At 53.9% G+C, this 18,344-nt stretch overlaps 1 protein-coding gene across 6 annotated transcripts in view; it reads right to left on the bottom strand.

Annotated features, from left to right (window-relative positions):
* Positions 1-18,344, bottom strand: part of raraa (retinoic acid receptor, alpha a) — an 87,551-nt gene that overhangs the window by 47,093 nt on the left and 22,114 nt on the right. For 3 of the 6 annotated variants that reach the window (XM_078102533.1, XM_078102531.1, XM_078102532.1), the window contains exons 2-3: positions 2,033-2,789; positions 1,767-1,823 (exon numbers count right to left, since the gene is read on the bottom strand). In XM_078102533.1, coding sequence (XP_077958659.1) covers positions 1,767-1,823; positions 2,033-2,174 — 199 coding nt within the window. In that variant the 5' untranslated portion in view covers positions 2,175-2,789. The remainder of the gene's footprint in view (positions 1-1,766; positions 1,824-2,032; positions 2,790-18,344) is intronic. The other 3 variants (XM_078102536.1, XM_078102538.1, XM_078102537.1) reach the window with 1 other exon arrangement.

Below are 18,344 nucleotides of genomic sequence, written 5' to 3'. Positions count from 1 at the left end.
AGCAGCAGAGGAGGAGCAGAGGAGGAACAGAGGAGCAGCAGAGGAGGAGCAGAGGAGCAGCAGAGGAGCAGCAGAGGAGGAACAGAGGAGCAGCAGAGGAGGAGCAGAGGAGGAGCAGCGGAGGAGCAGCAGAGGAGCAGCAGAGGAGCAGCAGAGGAGGAGCAGCGGAGCAGCAGAGGAGGAGCAGAGGAGCAGCAGCGGAGGAGCAGAGGAGGAGCAGAGGAGGAGCAGAGGGGGAGCAGAGGAGCAGCAGAGGAGGAACAGAGGAGCAGCAGAGGAGGAGCAGAGGAGGAGCAGCGGAGGAGCAGCAGAGGAGCAGCAGAGGAGCAGCAGAGGAGGAGCAGCGGAGCAGCAGAGGAGGAGCAGAGGAGCAGCAGCGGAGGAGCAGAGGAGGAGCAGAGGAGGAGCAGAGGGGGAGCAGAGGAGCAGCAGAGGAGCAGCAGAGGAAAACCGGGAGGCTTCATGAGCGCCGGCTCAGTTTGTATTCACGTGTGTCCTAAATGTCACCACGACTTTAAGTGCGAGCGGACGTTTTGCCAAATTCGCGGCGACCTTTGACCTCCAAAATCAAACCACTTCATCTTTCAGTTCAAGTGTTCACGAGAGTGGACGTTGAAAGGGGGGGGCCAAACGCCACGCGCACAGACACAGACACACACACACGTGTGCGCTGTGCACGCGGTCACGTGATCTTCTCCTCCAACCGACGCTCTGCAACACTGAAGTCCATCAAGTCCAAAGCTCGGCTCTATCTGACATTCTGTGAATTCCTCTCATCCAAGCCCCCAAAAACACACACTCTCTTCCTTTGTGTGTGTGTGCGCGTGTGTGTCGAGGGGGGGGGGGGGGGTTTGCGTCACAGGCGAAGGAGGCGCATGTGTTTCTGCTTTGTGAGTATTGTGTGTGTGTGTTTGTGCGAGTTGTGGAGGGAGGAGCAGGAGGAGGGCGAAGGTGCTGGTTGTGTCTGTGTGTGTGTGTGTGTGTGTCTGTCTGTGTGTGTCAGGAAGCTCCCCGGCGCTCCGGTGTTTACGAACAGGAAATGTGTGTCCGTGAGGAGTGTGACCTGACACACACACACACACACAGATATTCAGAATGACACGGAATGTGGTGGGAGTGGCAGTATTCGGGGGGGCGTGGCCTCTCGTATTGGGGAAGTTCCTCACTTCCCTCCACGCTGACACACACACACACACACACGTACGACTGTGTCTAAAAACCCATCTGATTAGCAGTCAGTCAGGGGGCATTTTTATACATTTATTTTACATTATAACCCCCCCACTATATGTTAGAGGAACATATTTCATTTACATGCTGAGATCCTGAAGGTCTGATTTAAAATAAACGAAAGATCTGTCGGCGCTGTGACATCATTGCAGTTTCTTTCTAGAACAGTTAAGTCAGGTTTAAAGAATCTTGACGTGAAACTGGGATTGGATGTTTGACTTGGTGAAAAACTGCCCATATGAGGTGTGACTTTTATTTATTTTGGTGCTTCGATCTGCCAGTCTGTCTTTCAGCATAATGAAATCCGCTGCAGGGGAAACTTTATAGAGTGAAGCGCATTGAAATGATCTCATCGCTTCACTTTCACTCCACATTCTTCTAGAAGCAAATTAAAGGAGCTTAAATAAACTTAAATAAAGATTAATACATGCAAATATTGTGCTGAGAATCCTTTTTTGTTTTATGTTTCCTTTACCTCCACCAGCGTTCCGGGCTTCTAAAAATCAATACAGACCAGATTCAGATGCGAATCCCACCTGAAGCTTTTGATGACGTGAAGCTCGGCTCGGAGGAGTGACAGCTGCATGTCCCGCCTCACATTCCTGTCATCTACGCTGACAGCCCAATACGTGTGTGTGTGTGTGTGTGTGCACGTAAATTAAGGACATCCATCAGCTACGAATGGAAACAGGATGAGAGGAAAGGCTCCTTTTACCGGCACAAACACACACGCGATGCAGCAAACACACACACACACACACACACACACACACACACACACACAGGCCTGCGGGGTACTTACTGGCTGGAGAGGGGGTGCTGTACCCGCTGATGGGCAGCCCCGCCAGGGCCGGAGGCGACAGGCTCCCCAGCATGTGGGGGAAGAAGTAGGAGTAGGTGGGCATGGGGAAGCCGCTCAGGTGGGGGTTGCCCTTCCCGGCCATGGCGGCTCGGTCCACCTTCCGGTCGACCGGACCACCGCCGCGAGGACGTGGACGAGCCGGACGGGAGTCAGTGCGGACTGCGGTAGCGGTTCAGTCCGCCGTAGGGACACTGCATGAGGAGATATTCCAAAAGCAGGCGAGGCGAAGTCGGAAAAGAAATCCTCCTTATGCTTTGGAAACTTGAGCCCCCGTGTCCTTAAAACGGCTGCTGTGGATGTCGGCGAGACGAGAAAAAAAGAATCCTGCTGGTTTGGTGAATGTGTGTGTCGAGCGTTGAGTTACTAAGGAAACAAAGCTAAAAAAGAGACGCGGCGTACAGAATAAAAGGACTGCAGAGAGTTCTATCCGCCCTCTCTCTGCAGGCTGAAAGGCCTTATTTGCGTCGGGGAGAACGGAAACTCTCCCCAACGCTCCTTATCTCCAAGGCGAAGGGGGAGCGCGGGAGGCCGAGGGCAAGTCCAGTCAGGAGCCGCCGACTTCGATGGCGGTGGTGGCGGTGGTGGGGGGGGTGGAAGGGGAGCGTAGACTCTCACTGTTCCGCTGCCGAGCGCTCCTCAGGAACGAGCCGCTCACATGATGCCGAGACAGAACCTCCTCCTCCTCCGGGCCTCCTCCCTGCAGAGAGAGAGAGAGAGCGTTTAGTGACAATCCTTCCCTGCGTGAGCTAAACGCTTCTTCTCTTTTGTAATTAATGGTAATGTCTCAGCTGAGATGTTGCAAAACAACCCCCCCCCCGTCCTTAATCACCTAATGGAGTGTTGAACCCGCAAAGAGAGCAGTGGGTGTGTGAAGTCTGGCCACAGCGTTGTGTGCACCAGCTCATTACCAGTGACAGCCCACAAGAAGTATGGGGGGGGGCAGGGGGGGGTAAATGAAGAGAGCGAAAAAATAAAAGAAAAACTTTGCTAATTACACCCGTCGCGGAGGCCAGAGGTGAGACCCACGGCGCCCGCCTGGGACCTCTGGAGATCTCTGCTGCCGGCTTAACTGGCAAATTAAGAGCAAGACGTGGACACAAACAGACAAGAGCGCCAGCGCACAACATCCCCCCCCCACACACACACACACACACACACACACACCAGGAGAACGTAATTATCATAAAGCAGAACACCAGCACCCACATGTATACAGAGTAAGAGACACAGCTTGCACGACTTCGGTGTCTTTCACCGCAATGACTCAGTCGCACGCACACACACACACACACACACACACACACACGCACACACACACACACGGAATGCACTGAAAAAGCTTGAGGAATGTGCCACCCTACCATCGTGGGGGGGGGGGGAGGGGGTCCGTGTGGTTGAACGAGATCAGTTCTTGGTCAAATACAATACAGAATACCGACCTAAAACCCCCCCGTGGAGAATTCATGCTTCCACTGGTACATTTATTCAACGTCCTCCGTCTGGACACCTGATCTGCACAGTCAGTAAAACTCATTTTCCCCGTGACATTGTTCCCGACCAACATCTTCACAGCGGCCCGGACCTCAAAAAGAAATCCCACCCAGCCGGCTTCGCTCCACCGTTACAGTCAAAGACTCGATACACCGACACCCGCATGTGTCGCGTGTATCAACGAGGCTCATGGGTGTCCAGTCAGTGTGTTCATCACACGGAGAGCTGATTTTATGGGCCCGGCCTTCTATTAGCCGACTCATTGTTATTGATCGCGCTCGCTCGTGGTTGCGGGCTGGACGGCGCGCTTGTGTTACACCGAAAAGGCTTTAATGGAATTTTTTTTTAAGGCCCAGGGGAGCTGGATTTAGGTTTTATTTGCCACCCATTAAACCCGAAGAAAACTTCGAAGGAAAGGCAGCAGACCAGCGACGGCCAATAAGATTTCATTTCTGGTTCCATAACACGGAGTAAAACCCCATTAGCATTATGAAATGTGGCCCGGGTACCCGGCACACTGCCGCCTTCATGTAAAATGCATCGGCAACTGTCAAAATGTGCCACTGAAATGATGTAAAGCCATATATATATTTTAATGCAACGCCCAGAGGCCACAGGAGCCGAACCGGGTGTCTCAATGAGTGGAACCCACTTCCTCCTCCACCACCGTCATTACCTGCAAGAGGCCCTTTCTGAGCGATGAGCAACACCGGCCATTACGGCGCACTTACACCGGCAGCGGCGCCTGTTGTTGTTCGCCGTGAAAGAAAATGTGCGGCCGCGGCGCTTTTCCTTTTATTTTATTTTGGAATGGAAGAGAACAGACGAGTGGCACGAAGTGGCCAAGAACGAGACGTGAAAGCGCATCTAATTTTAAACACGTGGCAAACACCGGATCCGCAAACACCGATCCTACAAACGCGTCACCCGGCAGATAGATACGTGCTATAGATCCGGCACATTAACACGTAAGTACCTCCTTGTCTCAGCTCACTGTCTCTCTCAAAAGGCAAGAAGACGGTGAGACACTTATCGGGTATGACGCATGTGTTCCACACACAAGGTCACCGGTACGGAGAGGAGGACAGCAGCTTGCACGGTGCCGTACTTCTGCTGAGATAGAGGTGCTAAAGCGCTAAGAGGACGGACAAGACATTTCTCATACGTACGGGCATTAAGAAATGGGGGCGTGGGAGGAGGGGGGGGGGGGGCGTGCACTTGCTTTCACGGCACTTGCGGCAAAATAACGGAGAAGCGGCCCGTCGTAGTCTGGGAACAGGAATAGATTGCGTAGGTTGAAAGGGTGAGGCAACGGTGCGTCCTATAGGGGGGTCCAGGACCTGCTGCTGCAGGGGGGGGGGTGTATGTGATCACTTACAGTAGGGGGGGGTGAGGGGGGGGTAAACAGACAATCTGGGTCACTTGGTCTTATCCGTGTTTGACGTGTAACAGGCAGAGAGAAGGAAAGGGTCGGAGGTCACGAGGCACAAGACGCTCTAATTGGCTCTGACAGCGAACGTGGAATTAATAATTGCAAAAGGCACCGCGGGGTCGAGGGAGCCGGGGGTGGAGGGGGGGCTGGTGTGTGCATAAGAAGACACACAGGTCCGTCTCAACGTACACACAGTTCAGCGCACACCTCAAAAGGGTCAAAAGAGAATCTGAAGTGGAAACACGCACACGCGTGATCTGCACGTCTCCTGATGGCCGATGATCTGTGTGAGTCCGGCGAGGAGACATGGACGTGTTAGCGTCTTCCTCTCTGGAGGACGCCCCCCCAAAACAGCGGCGAGCGGCAGCGCAAGCAGGACGCGCTGTACGTTTCATGAGTGGCAGCAGCGTGGGTGGATGTCGGTGTCGAAAGTGACGTGTGACATTGCGGTGCATCTAAGAGCGCGCGTGTGTGTGTGTGTGTGTGTGTGTGTGTGTCGGTGATATAAGTGCGAGGCAAACAGGGGCCTAAAACACGGCCTAATGCCTGAGCGTGTGTGTGTTGTGTGCGGTCACGCATACCGGCTGTGTGTGTGTGTGTGTGTGTGAATGTATATCTGCCTCCGTCATTTCCTGAATTGCATCTGCATGTTATATCACTGCCCTGGGGGGGCGGGTGAGGGGGGGGGGGGGGGTCCTGCCGTACGCTGCATTTGCTGCACATTAGTTGCTCGGGTGGGATCGGTTTAGCACAAGGGCTGCGGGCAGAGGGACACTTTAAGACGTGGATTATTCATAACACAAAGGTAATGTAAGGAGAGTGAGAAGCTGCTGCAAGTCAAAGCTACGCTTCCCTCACGCGTGTGCAAAGTAGCCCCAATGTACCAGTCACATGCAGTCACTATATCTTGAGATGTCTAATACAAACGTGCAAATGTAGCGGTCAACCACACTCGCTCTCAGCAAAGGACGAGACGACCTTTGTTATCTCCTTTTGTCCAAAACATTCATCTAACGCCACCGCAGTGCAACAGAGTACTTCCTCCTCAGCGCCACTCGGACTCGCAGCGAGGCGAGGGACTGCTGAGGGAGGGGGGTAAAAGGGTGCTAAGTGCACATCCAAGGTGGCCAGAGCGCCGCGCCCCCCCCCCCCCCCCCCCCGCCCCCCCGCAGGGCGAATCCGCTCGTCAGGTTGGGTGACATTCATTCTGCCTCACCTCAGAAAGGTCAGCCTTTAATTATCTCAAATGCCAGCAAGCAGAACACCTGCAAGAAACGGATGAGCTCCGTGTGCGTGTGTGTGTGTGTGTGTCTGTCCGTGCAGAACTGGACCATCTGCCCACCTGCACGCACACGGACCCACGTTCATGCAAAGCGCGACAGGTGCGCGGCCGCGCGCCCGCTAGCCGTGTCGGCCAAAGTCAATAGGAAAGAAAAAGCTACAACTAAAGTCGCCCCCCCCTCCTCCCCCCCCCCCGACCCCTTGAATGGAGCGGATAGGGAGGGTTGAACCGCGGCTTTCTAAGAACGCCCGTGTTAAAAATAGCCCCCGCGTGCAGCTCAGGGCGACAGATTATAGCCGCCAAGATCACGGGGGCGGGGCTTCTGCTGACGGGGGGGGGGGGGGTCGGATCCGCTGGTGGGCTGATTGGGCCTGAGAGCGAGCTGCATACGGTACCTGTGTGAGAATAGTCGCTGTTGGTTGGAGAGACAGAAGGCGATGATCGGGGGGGAGCAGGGGGGGGGGGGGGGGGCAGGAGGGGGCGGGGCAGGAGGGGGCTTCCCTGCGTTCATGTTTCTTTAAGGCCATTTTTTTGTACTCGCTGTGAGAAAACATGGAGGGCCGGTCCCTGTTGTTTACACAGCTGGCTCCATGGAAAGGATTGCTTAATATGAAATAAGAGGAGAGCGGGGGCCGGGGGGGGGGAGACAAGGGAAGAGAAGAAGGCACAGAGCCAGATATGGGAGTGTGTGTGTGTGGGGGGGGGGGGGGGGGGGGGCTAAGTGTCCTCCACACTGTGGGACGGGGAGGAGGAGGAGGAGGAGCAAAGCCAGCATGGAGCAGAGGTTCCCTTGTGGCGAGGGAGTCATGCCTCCCCCGCGGTCTGGGGGCTGCAGTGTCCCCCTCATCCCACCCCCCACCTCTCCCCCAAAACAGCCCCCCGGTAACGCTGCGGTAGCATCTTGTTTTCCTCACACAGAAAGCTCAGGCTGTAAAAGGTTCTTTGTTGCTTGGGTTTGTTTGAAGAAGAACAGAAACATCGTGTCCAGTGACCATGGGGCCATTTAGGACCAACGAGTATCAGGGCAACACAAACGTGACGTCGGGCGTTTTTGTGATAAAAAGGCTCAAAAATCTCAAATTATCAGCAAGCAAAACCAAATGTATTCATCAAGTACGTCAATGGAAATAGAAAAGTTTTATATAATGAAAAAGAAAAGCGAAGGACGACCTTCATCGTGAGCAGCAGACAGAGGAGCTCATTGTGAAGCAGACGTTCTTCATCGCTGTGACGCTACTCTTCTTCTCTACTGGCAGGTTACATAATGACGCACTGTTTTCTACAAGCTGAGTGCGTGTGTGTGCGTGTGCGTGTGTGTGCGTGTGCGGCTCCTTCGCTTCACTTCCAACCCAGTTTAGTGGGAAGGAACCTGGCACAAATAACGGCCGTGTATCTGAGCAGGACTCCAACCGACTCACCACACCCTACAACCCGCTGACACGCACACACACACACACACACACACGCACTAACCAGCTGTGCGTGTGCGCGTCGGCCCATAACGTCGCACCGATCCAGGACATCAGCCAAACAAAAGTTACGCAAAACATTCTGGCACAGTTCAGCGCGGGAGATGTGGCGATACGAGAGCGAGTGACGCACCGAGGCCGAGGGCCTCTTCCTGTTTACGCCGCCGCTCGCCCGCTCTGAGGATCAAACCAAATCTGCTCCTCCGAGCGGGTGCGTGACCTCCTGAAGAAGAAGAAGAAGAAGAGGGGGAGGGAGGGGGGGAGTGAGGGGGGAGGTGGGGGTCCTCCGGCCCGCTCAATGGCCTAAATAAGGAGGCGGCCACTCGCGGCACCGAGCGCAGTTCATCGAGCTTCCTCTGTGTGTGACACTCGAAACTGTGTGTGAGGGTGTGTGAATGTGCCGTTACCCAACACGCGTGTGCATGTGTGTGTGTGTGTGTGTGTGCGTGCGCGTGTGTGAAGCAGACAGCTTAATTGTCGCTGTGTTTCCAGAGGGGCTGTTAGACGCTTGTTTGCAGAACGCTGAACTCAATTACGTGGATGATGGCGGCGTTGTGTTTGTGAGCACGTTCCCGGGGTGGGATTGTGGTGGGAAGGACGTTCTGTTTGATGAGTCCCATTAAGACACGGTGTCCTGGTCCTTCGTCAGGTGATCTGGATGGAGCTGATCGCCGTGGTGACGTGAGGATCCAGGACTCCTGAGCAAACCATGCTTCCCCAGAAGGAAGCGGGGGGGCTGCCGATGCAGCAGCAGCAGCGGCAGCATGTGAGCGCTTACGTTGTCGTGTGCGTTTGTGTGTATATCAAACAGAGGATGGGGGGGGGTGATGTGGTCAGGGCAGAAAGACACGGGTGAGTACTATCCACGATAAGCATGACCTCACACGTGATCTCATACGTGTGCACGTAGTCCTCAGCAGCAGGCGCAGATCACTTGAACGGAGAGACACAAAAATACAAACAAGAACCCCCCAACCCCCCCCCCCCCCCTCACTTCCTACCGCAGCGCTCCCTCTCATGGGCACACACACACACACACACACACACACACGAACACACACACACTCTCAACCTCTGTACCCGCGCTTGCTCTCCAGGAGCCATAAAACATAAAACTCCCATTTAAAATGCATGGGCTCCATAAGCTTCCAGACCTTTCTATTAACTCCGTTGTAGTGTAGCTGCTGACGGCAGGAATGCTGCTTTCCATTAGGACAGAGGGGGGGGGGGGGACGGGGGGCTGCAGGGGGGGAGGAATGAGTGGAATGACAGAATTTACTCTTTTTTTTCTTCATTTTGCAATCTGATGCCGGCGAGTTTGGGCACGTGGGGGCAGTGACTTCAACATGTAGGCCTGCATAAGTATAAATAACAGTGTGTGTGTGTGTGTGTGTTTGTGCATCAGCCTGTGGCTGAAATGTAATTGATTCAAGTGTTTCTGGGAGATTTTCCCCAGTGTCCTAAGGTGCTCACCAGATGACTATTGATTGGTTAATTGATTGATTGACATCCGGCTGACAGCGAGTCAACAACATCATCACTCTTCATATGGACCCACACACACACACACACACACACACAGGCTTATCCTCTCATCAGCTCCAACTTTACACAGACGGTTTCCTCCTCACAGTCTTTGAGGAACTTCCACCATGTTTATACGTCTCATACACGAGTTTCTCTTCCATTGTCCGACATCACATCGTATCATTAGTATTTTCCTCAGCCTTTACCAGCCAACCTGCTCTCTGATGCCACCACGGAAAAAAACCTCCACACTGTCATAGCAACTAAAAATGAATTGTGACTATTAACCGCGGAAAGACGCAATGGCTGATTTCACTCGACTGAACCACCCTCCTCACCTCAAGCGCCCTTGAGCAAAACACCGAAACACCTGCACTCGATGCGAACATCTGCTTAATGTCGTTGAATTAAAATGTAAATGAGGTTTCGGATGGTTGGGCAGATCTTCCACATGTTAGTGTGCATCTCTTCTCGGTGGCACTATTCCCTCTCCTCAGCGCCGCCTCTCCTCAGCGCCGCCCCCCCCCGCCCCCCCGCCGCGCGCGTGGAAGTCAAACGTGGACTATGAACGCTAATGAGCGAGCACCTCAAGTGCTGGTGACACTTAGGAACCGGGCCCCTTTGATGGACCGCGCGGACGCCGCCGCCGCCGCTGCTGCTATTTCAATTAACCGCCGACGCCGCGTAGTGACGTATGGGAAGTGACACGTGAGCGGCGGCCCCTCCCCCTTTAATGGCCCCCGACAACAGCAGTTAACAGGGGAAAGTCAAATGATGATGTAGGTCCCGTCCAAAGGGGCGAGTAACACCTGGGCTGCTACATCTTAATGCACTGCTGCCACCGGGATGAATCAGCTCCACATATATGGGGGGGTGGGGGGTGGAGGGGGGGGGCAACTGAAGGCCGCTAAGAGCAGCCGCTGTCAGTCTCACATTAACCTTGAGAAGAGCCAGGGGACCGTGTTAGCCCCGCTGACCTCACACACGCACACGCTTCCTGCTACGTCCACATGTGTGGCTGAAGGATGCGTCTGTGTGTGTGTGTGTGTGTGTGTGTGTGTGTGTGTGAGCGCTAGTATGTCCACCCCTTTTCTTTTCCCCGAGTCTTATGGGCACCATCAGTGGGATTAAATCAGTCCATCACAGTAACCCCATATGGGCTGTCTGCGCGCGAGGTGAAATCACCTCGGCCCCTCCTGCTGCCCCCGGGGGGGGGGGGGTTCAAGTCCACCAGGACCCATAACAGCACTCGCCCCGCTCACTGTGTGTACACGGACCTGCACACGGCGAGAGTGGGAAACGGCACACGCGTGGCAGAAAGGGTTTCCTATCCGAGACCAGACCAGACCTGGACTTGTGCGTCAATCCACCTGAAACCGTGAACAACGTCTTGTATTCGCAGAAGAAACGTTCAACAAATTCATTCCTCGTAGCACAAACCGCTGAAATGGCAAACAAATGTCCGTGTGGCGCTCCGTGAAGCTGGTGGTGCGTTTCTGTGTTGAGGCGTGACTCGGCGGGCCGATGTCCATCTGTTTCCAGTCAACTTCCAGGAAGAAGTTGACTGGAAACAGTCAACTTCTTAAAAAGGGAGACGGGCTTCGAGGAAGAGACGGGGGGGGAAAAACGAGGAGCATTTTTAAGATTAAAATGGTTGGAATGGCGCCCTGGGAGAAGGAGCAAAATGTCACACCGCGGTGAAATTGTCTGTTGTTTTACTCTGTGGGGCATTTTGTCTTGTCATTTACGGTTTTATTTTGAAATAATAACTCCTCTCGTTTCAGGTCACTTACCCTTCCTCATGTGTCACCAGTCTGATTGTCTTCCCTGATTCCTGATTGTGTCCACCTGTTCCCCATTCCCCTCCATGTGTATTAATAGTCTGCGTCTCCCTTTGTCCTGTGCCAGTGTGTTCGTCATTACCCATGTGTTCTACCTCGTTCTGCCACGTCACAGGTTCCTTTTTGTTGTTATTCAGGATCTTCGATCGGCCCAGTGCCTTCACCTCCACGCAGGTTGTTTTTTGGTTTTGCTTAAGTTTTGTATTCCTAGGTTAGATGCAACATTAATCTTTCATAGTTCTTTGTTTTTCCTCCTATAAGGAGTGATTTTGTTTTGAGACGTTGCCTCCGTCAATAGAGTGCGTTGGTTACTTTGATAAATTTAAAAGCCTTTTGTTTTCCTCCTAGAGCGGAGTGATTTTGTTTTTTGATAGTTTTATAGCCACACTTCTTCCTGGTTTATTTTATCGGAAGAAGTGTGACCTAGGATAATTTCATAGCCCGCTTTAGACTCTGTCTGGAGGACCTTCGCTGCATAAATAAAGATCTCCTTTCCTACCTGAGAACCCTGCGCCTGCTTCCTATCTTCCTCACGGGCTGACAGTACACACTGGCCCGTATGGAAGCAGCAGGGGAGGACCTTCTCGCGCAGGCCCTAGCCTCTCAGGGGGAGCGTCTCTTCCAGCAGGAAGAGCAGATGACTTCACTGAGCCAGGGACTCAGAGGCCTGGCCCGTAGTCAGGAGGACTTCAAGGCTGCTGTTTTTGACCAGATAGGGGGTCTCGCGGGTCAGCTTCAGCAGCTTCTCAGAGGTTCTGAGAGGAGGGACCCGGCACCTCCTGCACCTGAACCTTCGCCCCCTCCCACCTTCCCCTACGCAGGAACTGGGGTTCGGCTGGCACCTCCCGAGCGATATACGGGAGACCATGGACAATGTAAGGCATTTCTCATAGACTGCGACATGCATTTTGAACTCTCGCCTCAACACTTCCCCACAGATCGAGCCAAGGTGGCTTACGTAGTCTCCCACCTGTCGGGAAGGGCGAAGGCGTGGGCCGTCGCAGAATGGGAAAGCGGATCCTCAATCTGCGACTCCATTCAGGATTTTAAAGAAGGGCTCCGAAAAACTTTTGATCCGGTCACAACAGAGCGAGAACGGGCAAGAGAGCTCAGTGGGCTGAAGCAGACAAGAGAATCCGTCTGTGACTACGCCATTCGCTTCAGGACTTTGGCGGTGCAGAGCGGCTGGAATACCACAGCGCTTTATGACGTCTTTCTTAAAGGATTGGCTGCGCCCATCCAAGAGCGATTGCTGCCTCTGGACCTTCCTCCAGACCTGGACTCCCTCATCGCCCTCGCTATCCGAACGGATAATCGGCTCCTGGAATTTAGGGCTCTCCAGGGACAACGCCTGGACGCTCCACATCGCTCACAGCACTACCCCGCCCTCTCCGGGTGGGCTCCCGGCCGGGCGCCACCAGATCAGCGCCGGTCTTCTTCCCCGGTTGGCGGAGACGAACCTATGCAGCTGGGTGGTGCTCGGCTCACCCCGGAAGAACGGCAGCGCCGATTGAGGGAAGGTCGGTGTTTCTACTGCGGGGAGCTCGGTCACCTGGTAGCCGCATGTACGGCCAAGACGCCGTGGTTAGGCAACCGACCCACGGCTCCAGGCTCATCGACACGGGTTTTGACCTCCATTAAGGTACAACACAACACCACAGTCATGACGTTGGATGTTTTAATTGACTCAGGGGCTGACGAGAGCTTAATGGACTGGGGACTAGCAAACAGACTGGGGTTAAAGACAAAGACTCTCGCACGTCCCATCAGGGCTAGTGCTTTAAGTGGGGAAGCATTATTCACCATCACACATGTCACTGAGCCTGCTGTACTTTCCATAGACAATCACACAGAACTGATGAATTTTTTTTTGTTTCACTCACCGACAAGCACCCTAGTACTGGGATTCCCATGGCTTGTTCGCCACAACCCCCACTTAGACTGGCCTACGGGCAAGATCATGGGATGGGGAAAAGACTGTGAAGGGAATTGTTTGCGGGAGAAGCCTCACCGACCCATCACCACTTTAATAAACACTGTTTCTGCTCACCCCGTCGCAGAGCCCCAGTACCCAGATCTGACCTCCGTTCCCCCCTGCTACCATCATCTCAAGGAGGTCTTTAATAAAACAAAGGCCACGTCTCTCCCTCCACATCGACCGTATGACTGCGTCATCGAGCTCATCCCCGGCTCCACCATTCCTAAGGGTCGCTTGTATTCTGTGTCGGGACCCGAACGTCAGGCGATGACTGAGTACATTGATGCATCTCTGAAATCGGGGCTCATCCGGCCGTCATCGTCACCTGCGGGTGCCGGGTTCTTTTTTGTTAAAAAAAAGGATGGGTCTTTGAGACCATGTATAGACTATAGTCCACTTAACAACATCACAATAAAGAATCGCTACCCACTTCCCTTGATGACCTCTGTTTTTGATCAGCTCCAGCAGGCCACAGTCTTCACAAAACTGGACTTGCGCAACGCGTACCATCTGGTCCGAATAAGAGAGGGAGACGAGTGGAAGACTGGGTTCAATACACCGAGCGGTCATTACGAATACTTAGTCATGCCTTTCGGCCTCACCAATGCTCCTGCCGTATTCCAAGCCATGATTAACGATGTCCTCAGAGATTTTCTTGACCACTTTGTTTATGTTTACCTCGACGACATTTTAATCTACTCACCAGATCTAGACACACACAAACGCCATGTACACCAAGTCCTTGAACGTCTTCTCTGCAATCACCTGTATGTGAAAGCAGAGAAGAGTGAGTTTCATGCCGACACCATCTCCTTCCTGGGTTTTATTGTAGCCCCTGGAAGAGTCCAGATGGATCCGGCTAAAGTAAGCGCGGTGGCTGAGTGGCCTACGCCCGATAGCCGCAAGAAGGTTCAGCAATTCCTGGGGTTTGCTAACTTTTACAGGCGGTTTATCAGAGGCTTCAGCGCGATAGCTGGTCCCCTTCACGCCCTGACATCCCCCCAGGTGCGGTTCAACTGGTCCCCAGATGCAGAGGAGGCGTTTCAGAACCTCAAGTGTCGCTTCACCTCGGCGCCCATCCTTACTCTGCCAGACCCACAGCGCCAGTTCGTGGTAGAGGTTGACGCTTCCAATGAGGGGATCGGGGCCGTCTTATCGCAACGGTCAGCGGCCGATGGCAAGATGCACCCCTGCGCCTTCTTGTCCCGGCGACTAAACTCTGCACAGCGGAATTATGACGTGGGCAACCGGGAGCTGCTAGCGGTCAAGGTGGCCTTGGAGGAGTGGAGACATTGGCTGGAGGGGGCACAACATCCGTTTATCGTGTGGACAGACCATAGGAACCTCGAGTACATCAAACAAGCGAAGAGACTAAATTCACGCCAGGCCAGGTGGGCATTGTTTTTCAACCGCTTTTGCTTCACCTTGTCTTACAGGCCGGGGTCCCGGAATGTTAAACCAGATGCCCTGTCACGCATCTACGACCCGGAACCAGTGGCCAAAAAACCAGAACCCATCCTTCCACAGAACTGTGTGGTTGGAACAGTTTCCTGGCCGATAGAACAAGAGGTGAAGCGTGCGAATGGGGGGGCGCCTCCACCTCGTGGGTGCCCAGAGCATTGTTTGTTTGTTCCAGTGGAATTGCGCCCAAACGTGATTCGGTGGGCCCACACCTCGCTGCTCACCTGTCATCCAGGAGTCCGGAGAACAATGTTCGCCATATCTCAGCGGTTCTGGTGGCCATCCATGGAATCAGGGGTCCGGGAATACGTCGACGCATGTCCGGTCTGTGCTCGGAACAAAACGGCCACCGGGGCACGCATGGGACTGCTGCAACCCCTACCCATCCCATCCAGGCCGTGGTCGAACATTTCGATGGACTTCATCACGGGGCTCCCGGCTTCAAAAGGTAACACCACGATTTTAACCGTGGTGGATCGCTTTTCCAAGATGACACATTACATTGCCTTGCCTAAGCTACCTTCAGCTAAAGAGACTGCCCAAATCATGATGCAACACATCTTTAGAATTCACGGATTTCCCAAGGACATCGTGTCAGACCGGGGGCCCCAGTTCATCTCACGGTTCTGGAGGGAGTTCTGTCAGCTCATCGGTGCCACAGCCAGCCTGACTTCAGGTTACCACCCGGAGGCCAACGGCCAGACCGAACGGCTCAACCAACAGCTGGAGACAAGCCTCCGATGCCTGGTGTCACAAAGACCGACGGCGTGGAGCTCCTATCTGGCCTGGGCGGAATATGCCCACAACACGCTGCCCACCTCTGCCACAGGTCTCTCACCCTTCAAGTGTGTATACGGTTACGAGGCTCCTGTATTTTTTTACTCTGAGCAGGAAGTTGTAGTTCCCTCCGCCCATGCCCTGGTTCGTCGCTGTCATCGCATCTGGGCCGCCGCCCGTCAAGTGCTCATCAGACAGGGGGACAGAGTAAAGAAGGCAGCCGACCGAAGACGCCGTCCCGCACCAGAATACAAACCGGGACAACGGGTTTGGTTATCAGCCAAGGATCTGCACCTCAAAGTCCCTTCCAAAAAACTAGCACCGCGGTTCGTTGGGCCCTTCCCCATTTCCAAAGTAATTGGCCCCGCTGCCGTCCGTCTCCGTTTGCCCAGGTCAATTCGGGCGTACCCCACATTCCACGTCAGTCAGGTCAAACCCACCAAGGAAAGCCCCATGGTTCCTATCGCTGAGCCCCCGCCGCCACTGGAAGCAGCCGACGGAGGCTTACTCTATAAAGTCAAGAGACTATTGGCCGTACGCAATAGAGGCAGGGGTAAACAGTATTTAGTGGACTGGGAGGGATACGGTCCTGAGCACAGACAGTGGGTCCCGCGGCGCCACATAGATGACCCTTCACTTATTCAGGACTTTTACAGAGACCACCCTGAGCTACCTGGACCGTCAGGTGTCGGTCCTAGAGGGGGGGGTTCTGTCACACCGCGGTGAAATTGTCTGTTGTTTTACTCTGTGGGGCATTTTGTCTTGTCATTTACGGTTTTATTTTGAAATAATAACTCCTCTCGTTTCAGGTCACTTACCCTTCCTCATGTGTCACCAGTCTGATTGTCTTCCCTGATTCCTGATTGTGTCCACCTGTTCCCCATTCCCCTCCATGTGTATTAATAGTCTGCGTCTCCCTTTGTCCTGTGCCAGTGTGTTCGTCATTACCCATGTGTTCTACCTCGTTCTGCCACGTCACAGGTTCCTTTTTGTTGTTATTCAGGATCTTCGATCGGCCCAGTGCCTTCACCTCCACGCAGGTTGTTTTTTGGTTTTGCTTAAGTTTTGTATTCCTAGGTTAGATGCAACATTAATCTTTCATAGTTCTTTGTTTTTCCTCCTATAAGGAGTGATTTTGTTTTGAGACGTTGCCTCCGTCAATAGAGTGCGTTGGTTACTTTGATAAATTTAAAAGCCTTTTGTTTTCCTCCTAGAGCGGAGTGATTTTGTTTTTTGATAGTTTTATAGCCACACTTCTTCCTGGTTTATTTTATCGGAAGAAGTGTGACCTAGGATAATTTCATAGCCCGCTTTAGACTCTGTCTGGAGGACCTTCGCTGCATAAATAAAGATCTCCTTTCCTACCTGAGAACCCTGCGCCTGCTTCCTATCTTCCTCACGGGCTGACACAAAAGCACGATCAGACGCGGCAATGACCTCATTTTCTGCCAGCTATTGCGGCGAGGGGGGAGAGATCAAAGGGGGTCAGCGCGGGAGAGGGACGGCGAGGCCGACATCCCCGCGTCTCGGCGATGGACAACTTTGGTCACCCGGTTTTGTTCCGTGATGGTTTCGGAGAGCGGTTCGCATCGTGCATTTCAGGAAACACGAGAAGTCCGGAACGTCTCCCAAGTCCCTCGCCTTCTTGGCGAGCATGTTTCCCGATGCGAGAGGGGCGGAGGCCAGGTGGGCATCCGCACTGCACCTTCGTGCCGTCCCGCCTCCCGTTGGTCCAAGGCCGGACCTAATAGCCAAGCCCTGTCTTCCACCATCCCCGTCCGACCGTCCCGGACACGGACACGGACACGGACACGGACACACACACACACACACACACACACACACACACACACACACACACACACACACACACACACACGCCGGTCTATGACGGTGCAAAGAGCTTTTAAAGAGAGCTTACATTTGTGCTTGAGTGGTCGGAACATTGTGTGCAGCCTCCTCTCGCGGCGAGCGGACCGGTGGGATATTTTTAGAAAGCCGTCGACTATATCGTCCCCCCCAACGGGTGTAATCGTATTATGCGAGGGGGGGGGGGGGTGCTAAAAGCCTTGAGTTGGGAAAGCGCGTCACTGGAGGAAACAGGCTGTTATGGTTCCTGAGAGCGAGGAGCTCAGAAGTAAAGAGCGGAAGGATTAGATAAAGAAAACGAAACAAACGTAACGTACAAACTGAGGCATGCGAGAAAGGACGAATCAGTGAATAGGACGGCAGACGGGGGGGGGGCGAGATGCAAAGTGAGCATTCGGAGGCCCGGCCGCGGTGACGGGGGTCTTGGTATCGGCAGCTCTGAAGGTTGGAGGCGATGATAGATGAAAGACTGAACCTTAATCAGAAGGATGCCCGGGGCATTTTCAGGGAGGTAAACAGGTCAATCAGTCAAGCCCCCCCCCCCACACTCTCTCCTCGGCACATGACCACTTCTGACACTGGCACGCCATTCGTCTCTTTCCCATCAGCACCTCGCCTCTGCCCCCCCCCCCACACAAACCCTGCTTCACATCTTCTCAACCATCCAAACCCCCCCCCCCCCCCCCCTCCGTATACCTTCAGACGGAGCCCACCATCACACGAAGGGGGGCTCGAAGATCAAAGCGCTCCGTCAGCCCATTTAATACCTCGCAGCACCGTGCGCCATAAAACTATGAGGGGGGAGGAGAGCGTTCGGCTACTACTCATACGCCCCCCCCCCCAACTCCCACCCCCACCAGCCCGTATCACAGGAGGGAGACACTCACTCATACTCCGGGAAAAAAAATTAAAATAACTTGAAATAAACCGGGTCGACATGAGATTGAGGCGAAGGCGAACGAGAGAGGGAGAGAGGGAGAGAGGGGGAGAGAGAGGGAGAAGCCGGGCTTCATGCATTGTTCTGGTGTCCCAAAGGTTTGTTTATTAAAATGACCACGTCCTGCTGCCAAGCAGCTCGAGGCTTCAGGCCTGCATGAAAACCAACCATGTGTCACTGCACGCCGG

The sequence above is a fragment of the Gasterosteus aculeatus genome, chromosome 5 (assembly GCF_964276395.1).
Source record: "Gasterosteus aculeatus chromosome 5, fGasAcu3.hap1.1, whole genome shotgun sequence".
In the NCBI taxonomy this organism is placed as follows: Eukaryota; Metazoa; Chordata; class Actinopteri; order Perciformes; family Gasterosteidae; genus Gasterosteus; species Gasterosteus aculeatus.
This window is presented reverse-complemented; position numbering and strand designations above follow the sequence as displayed.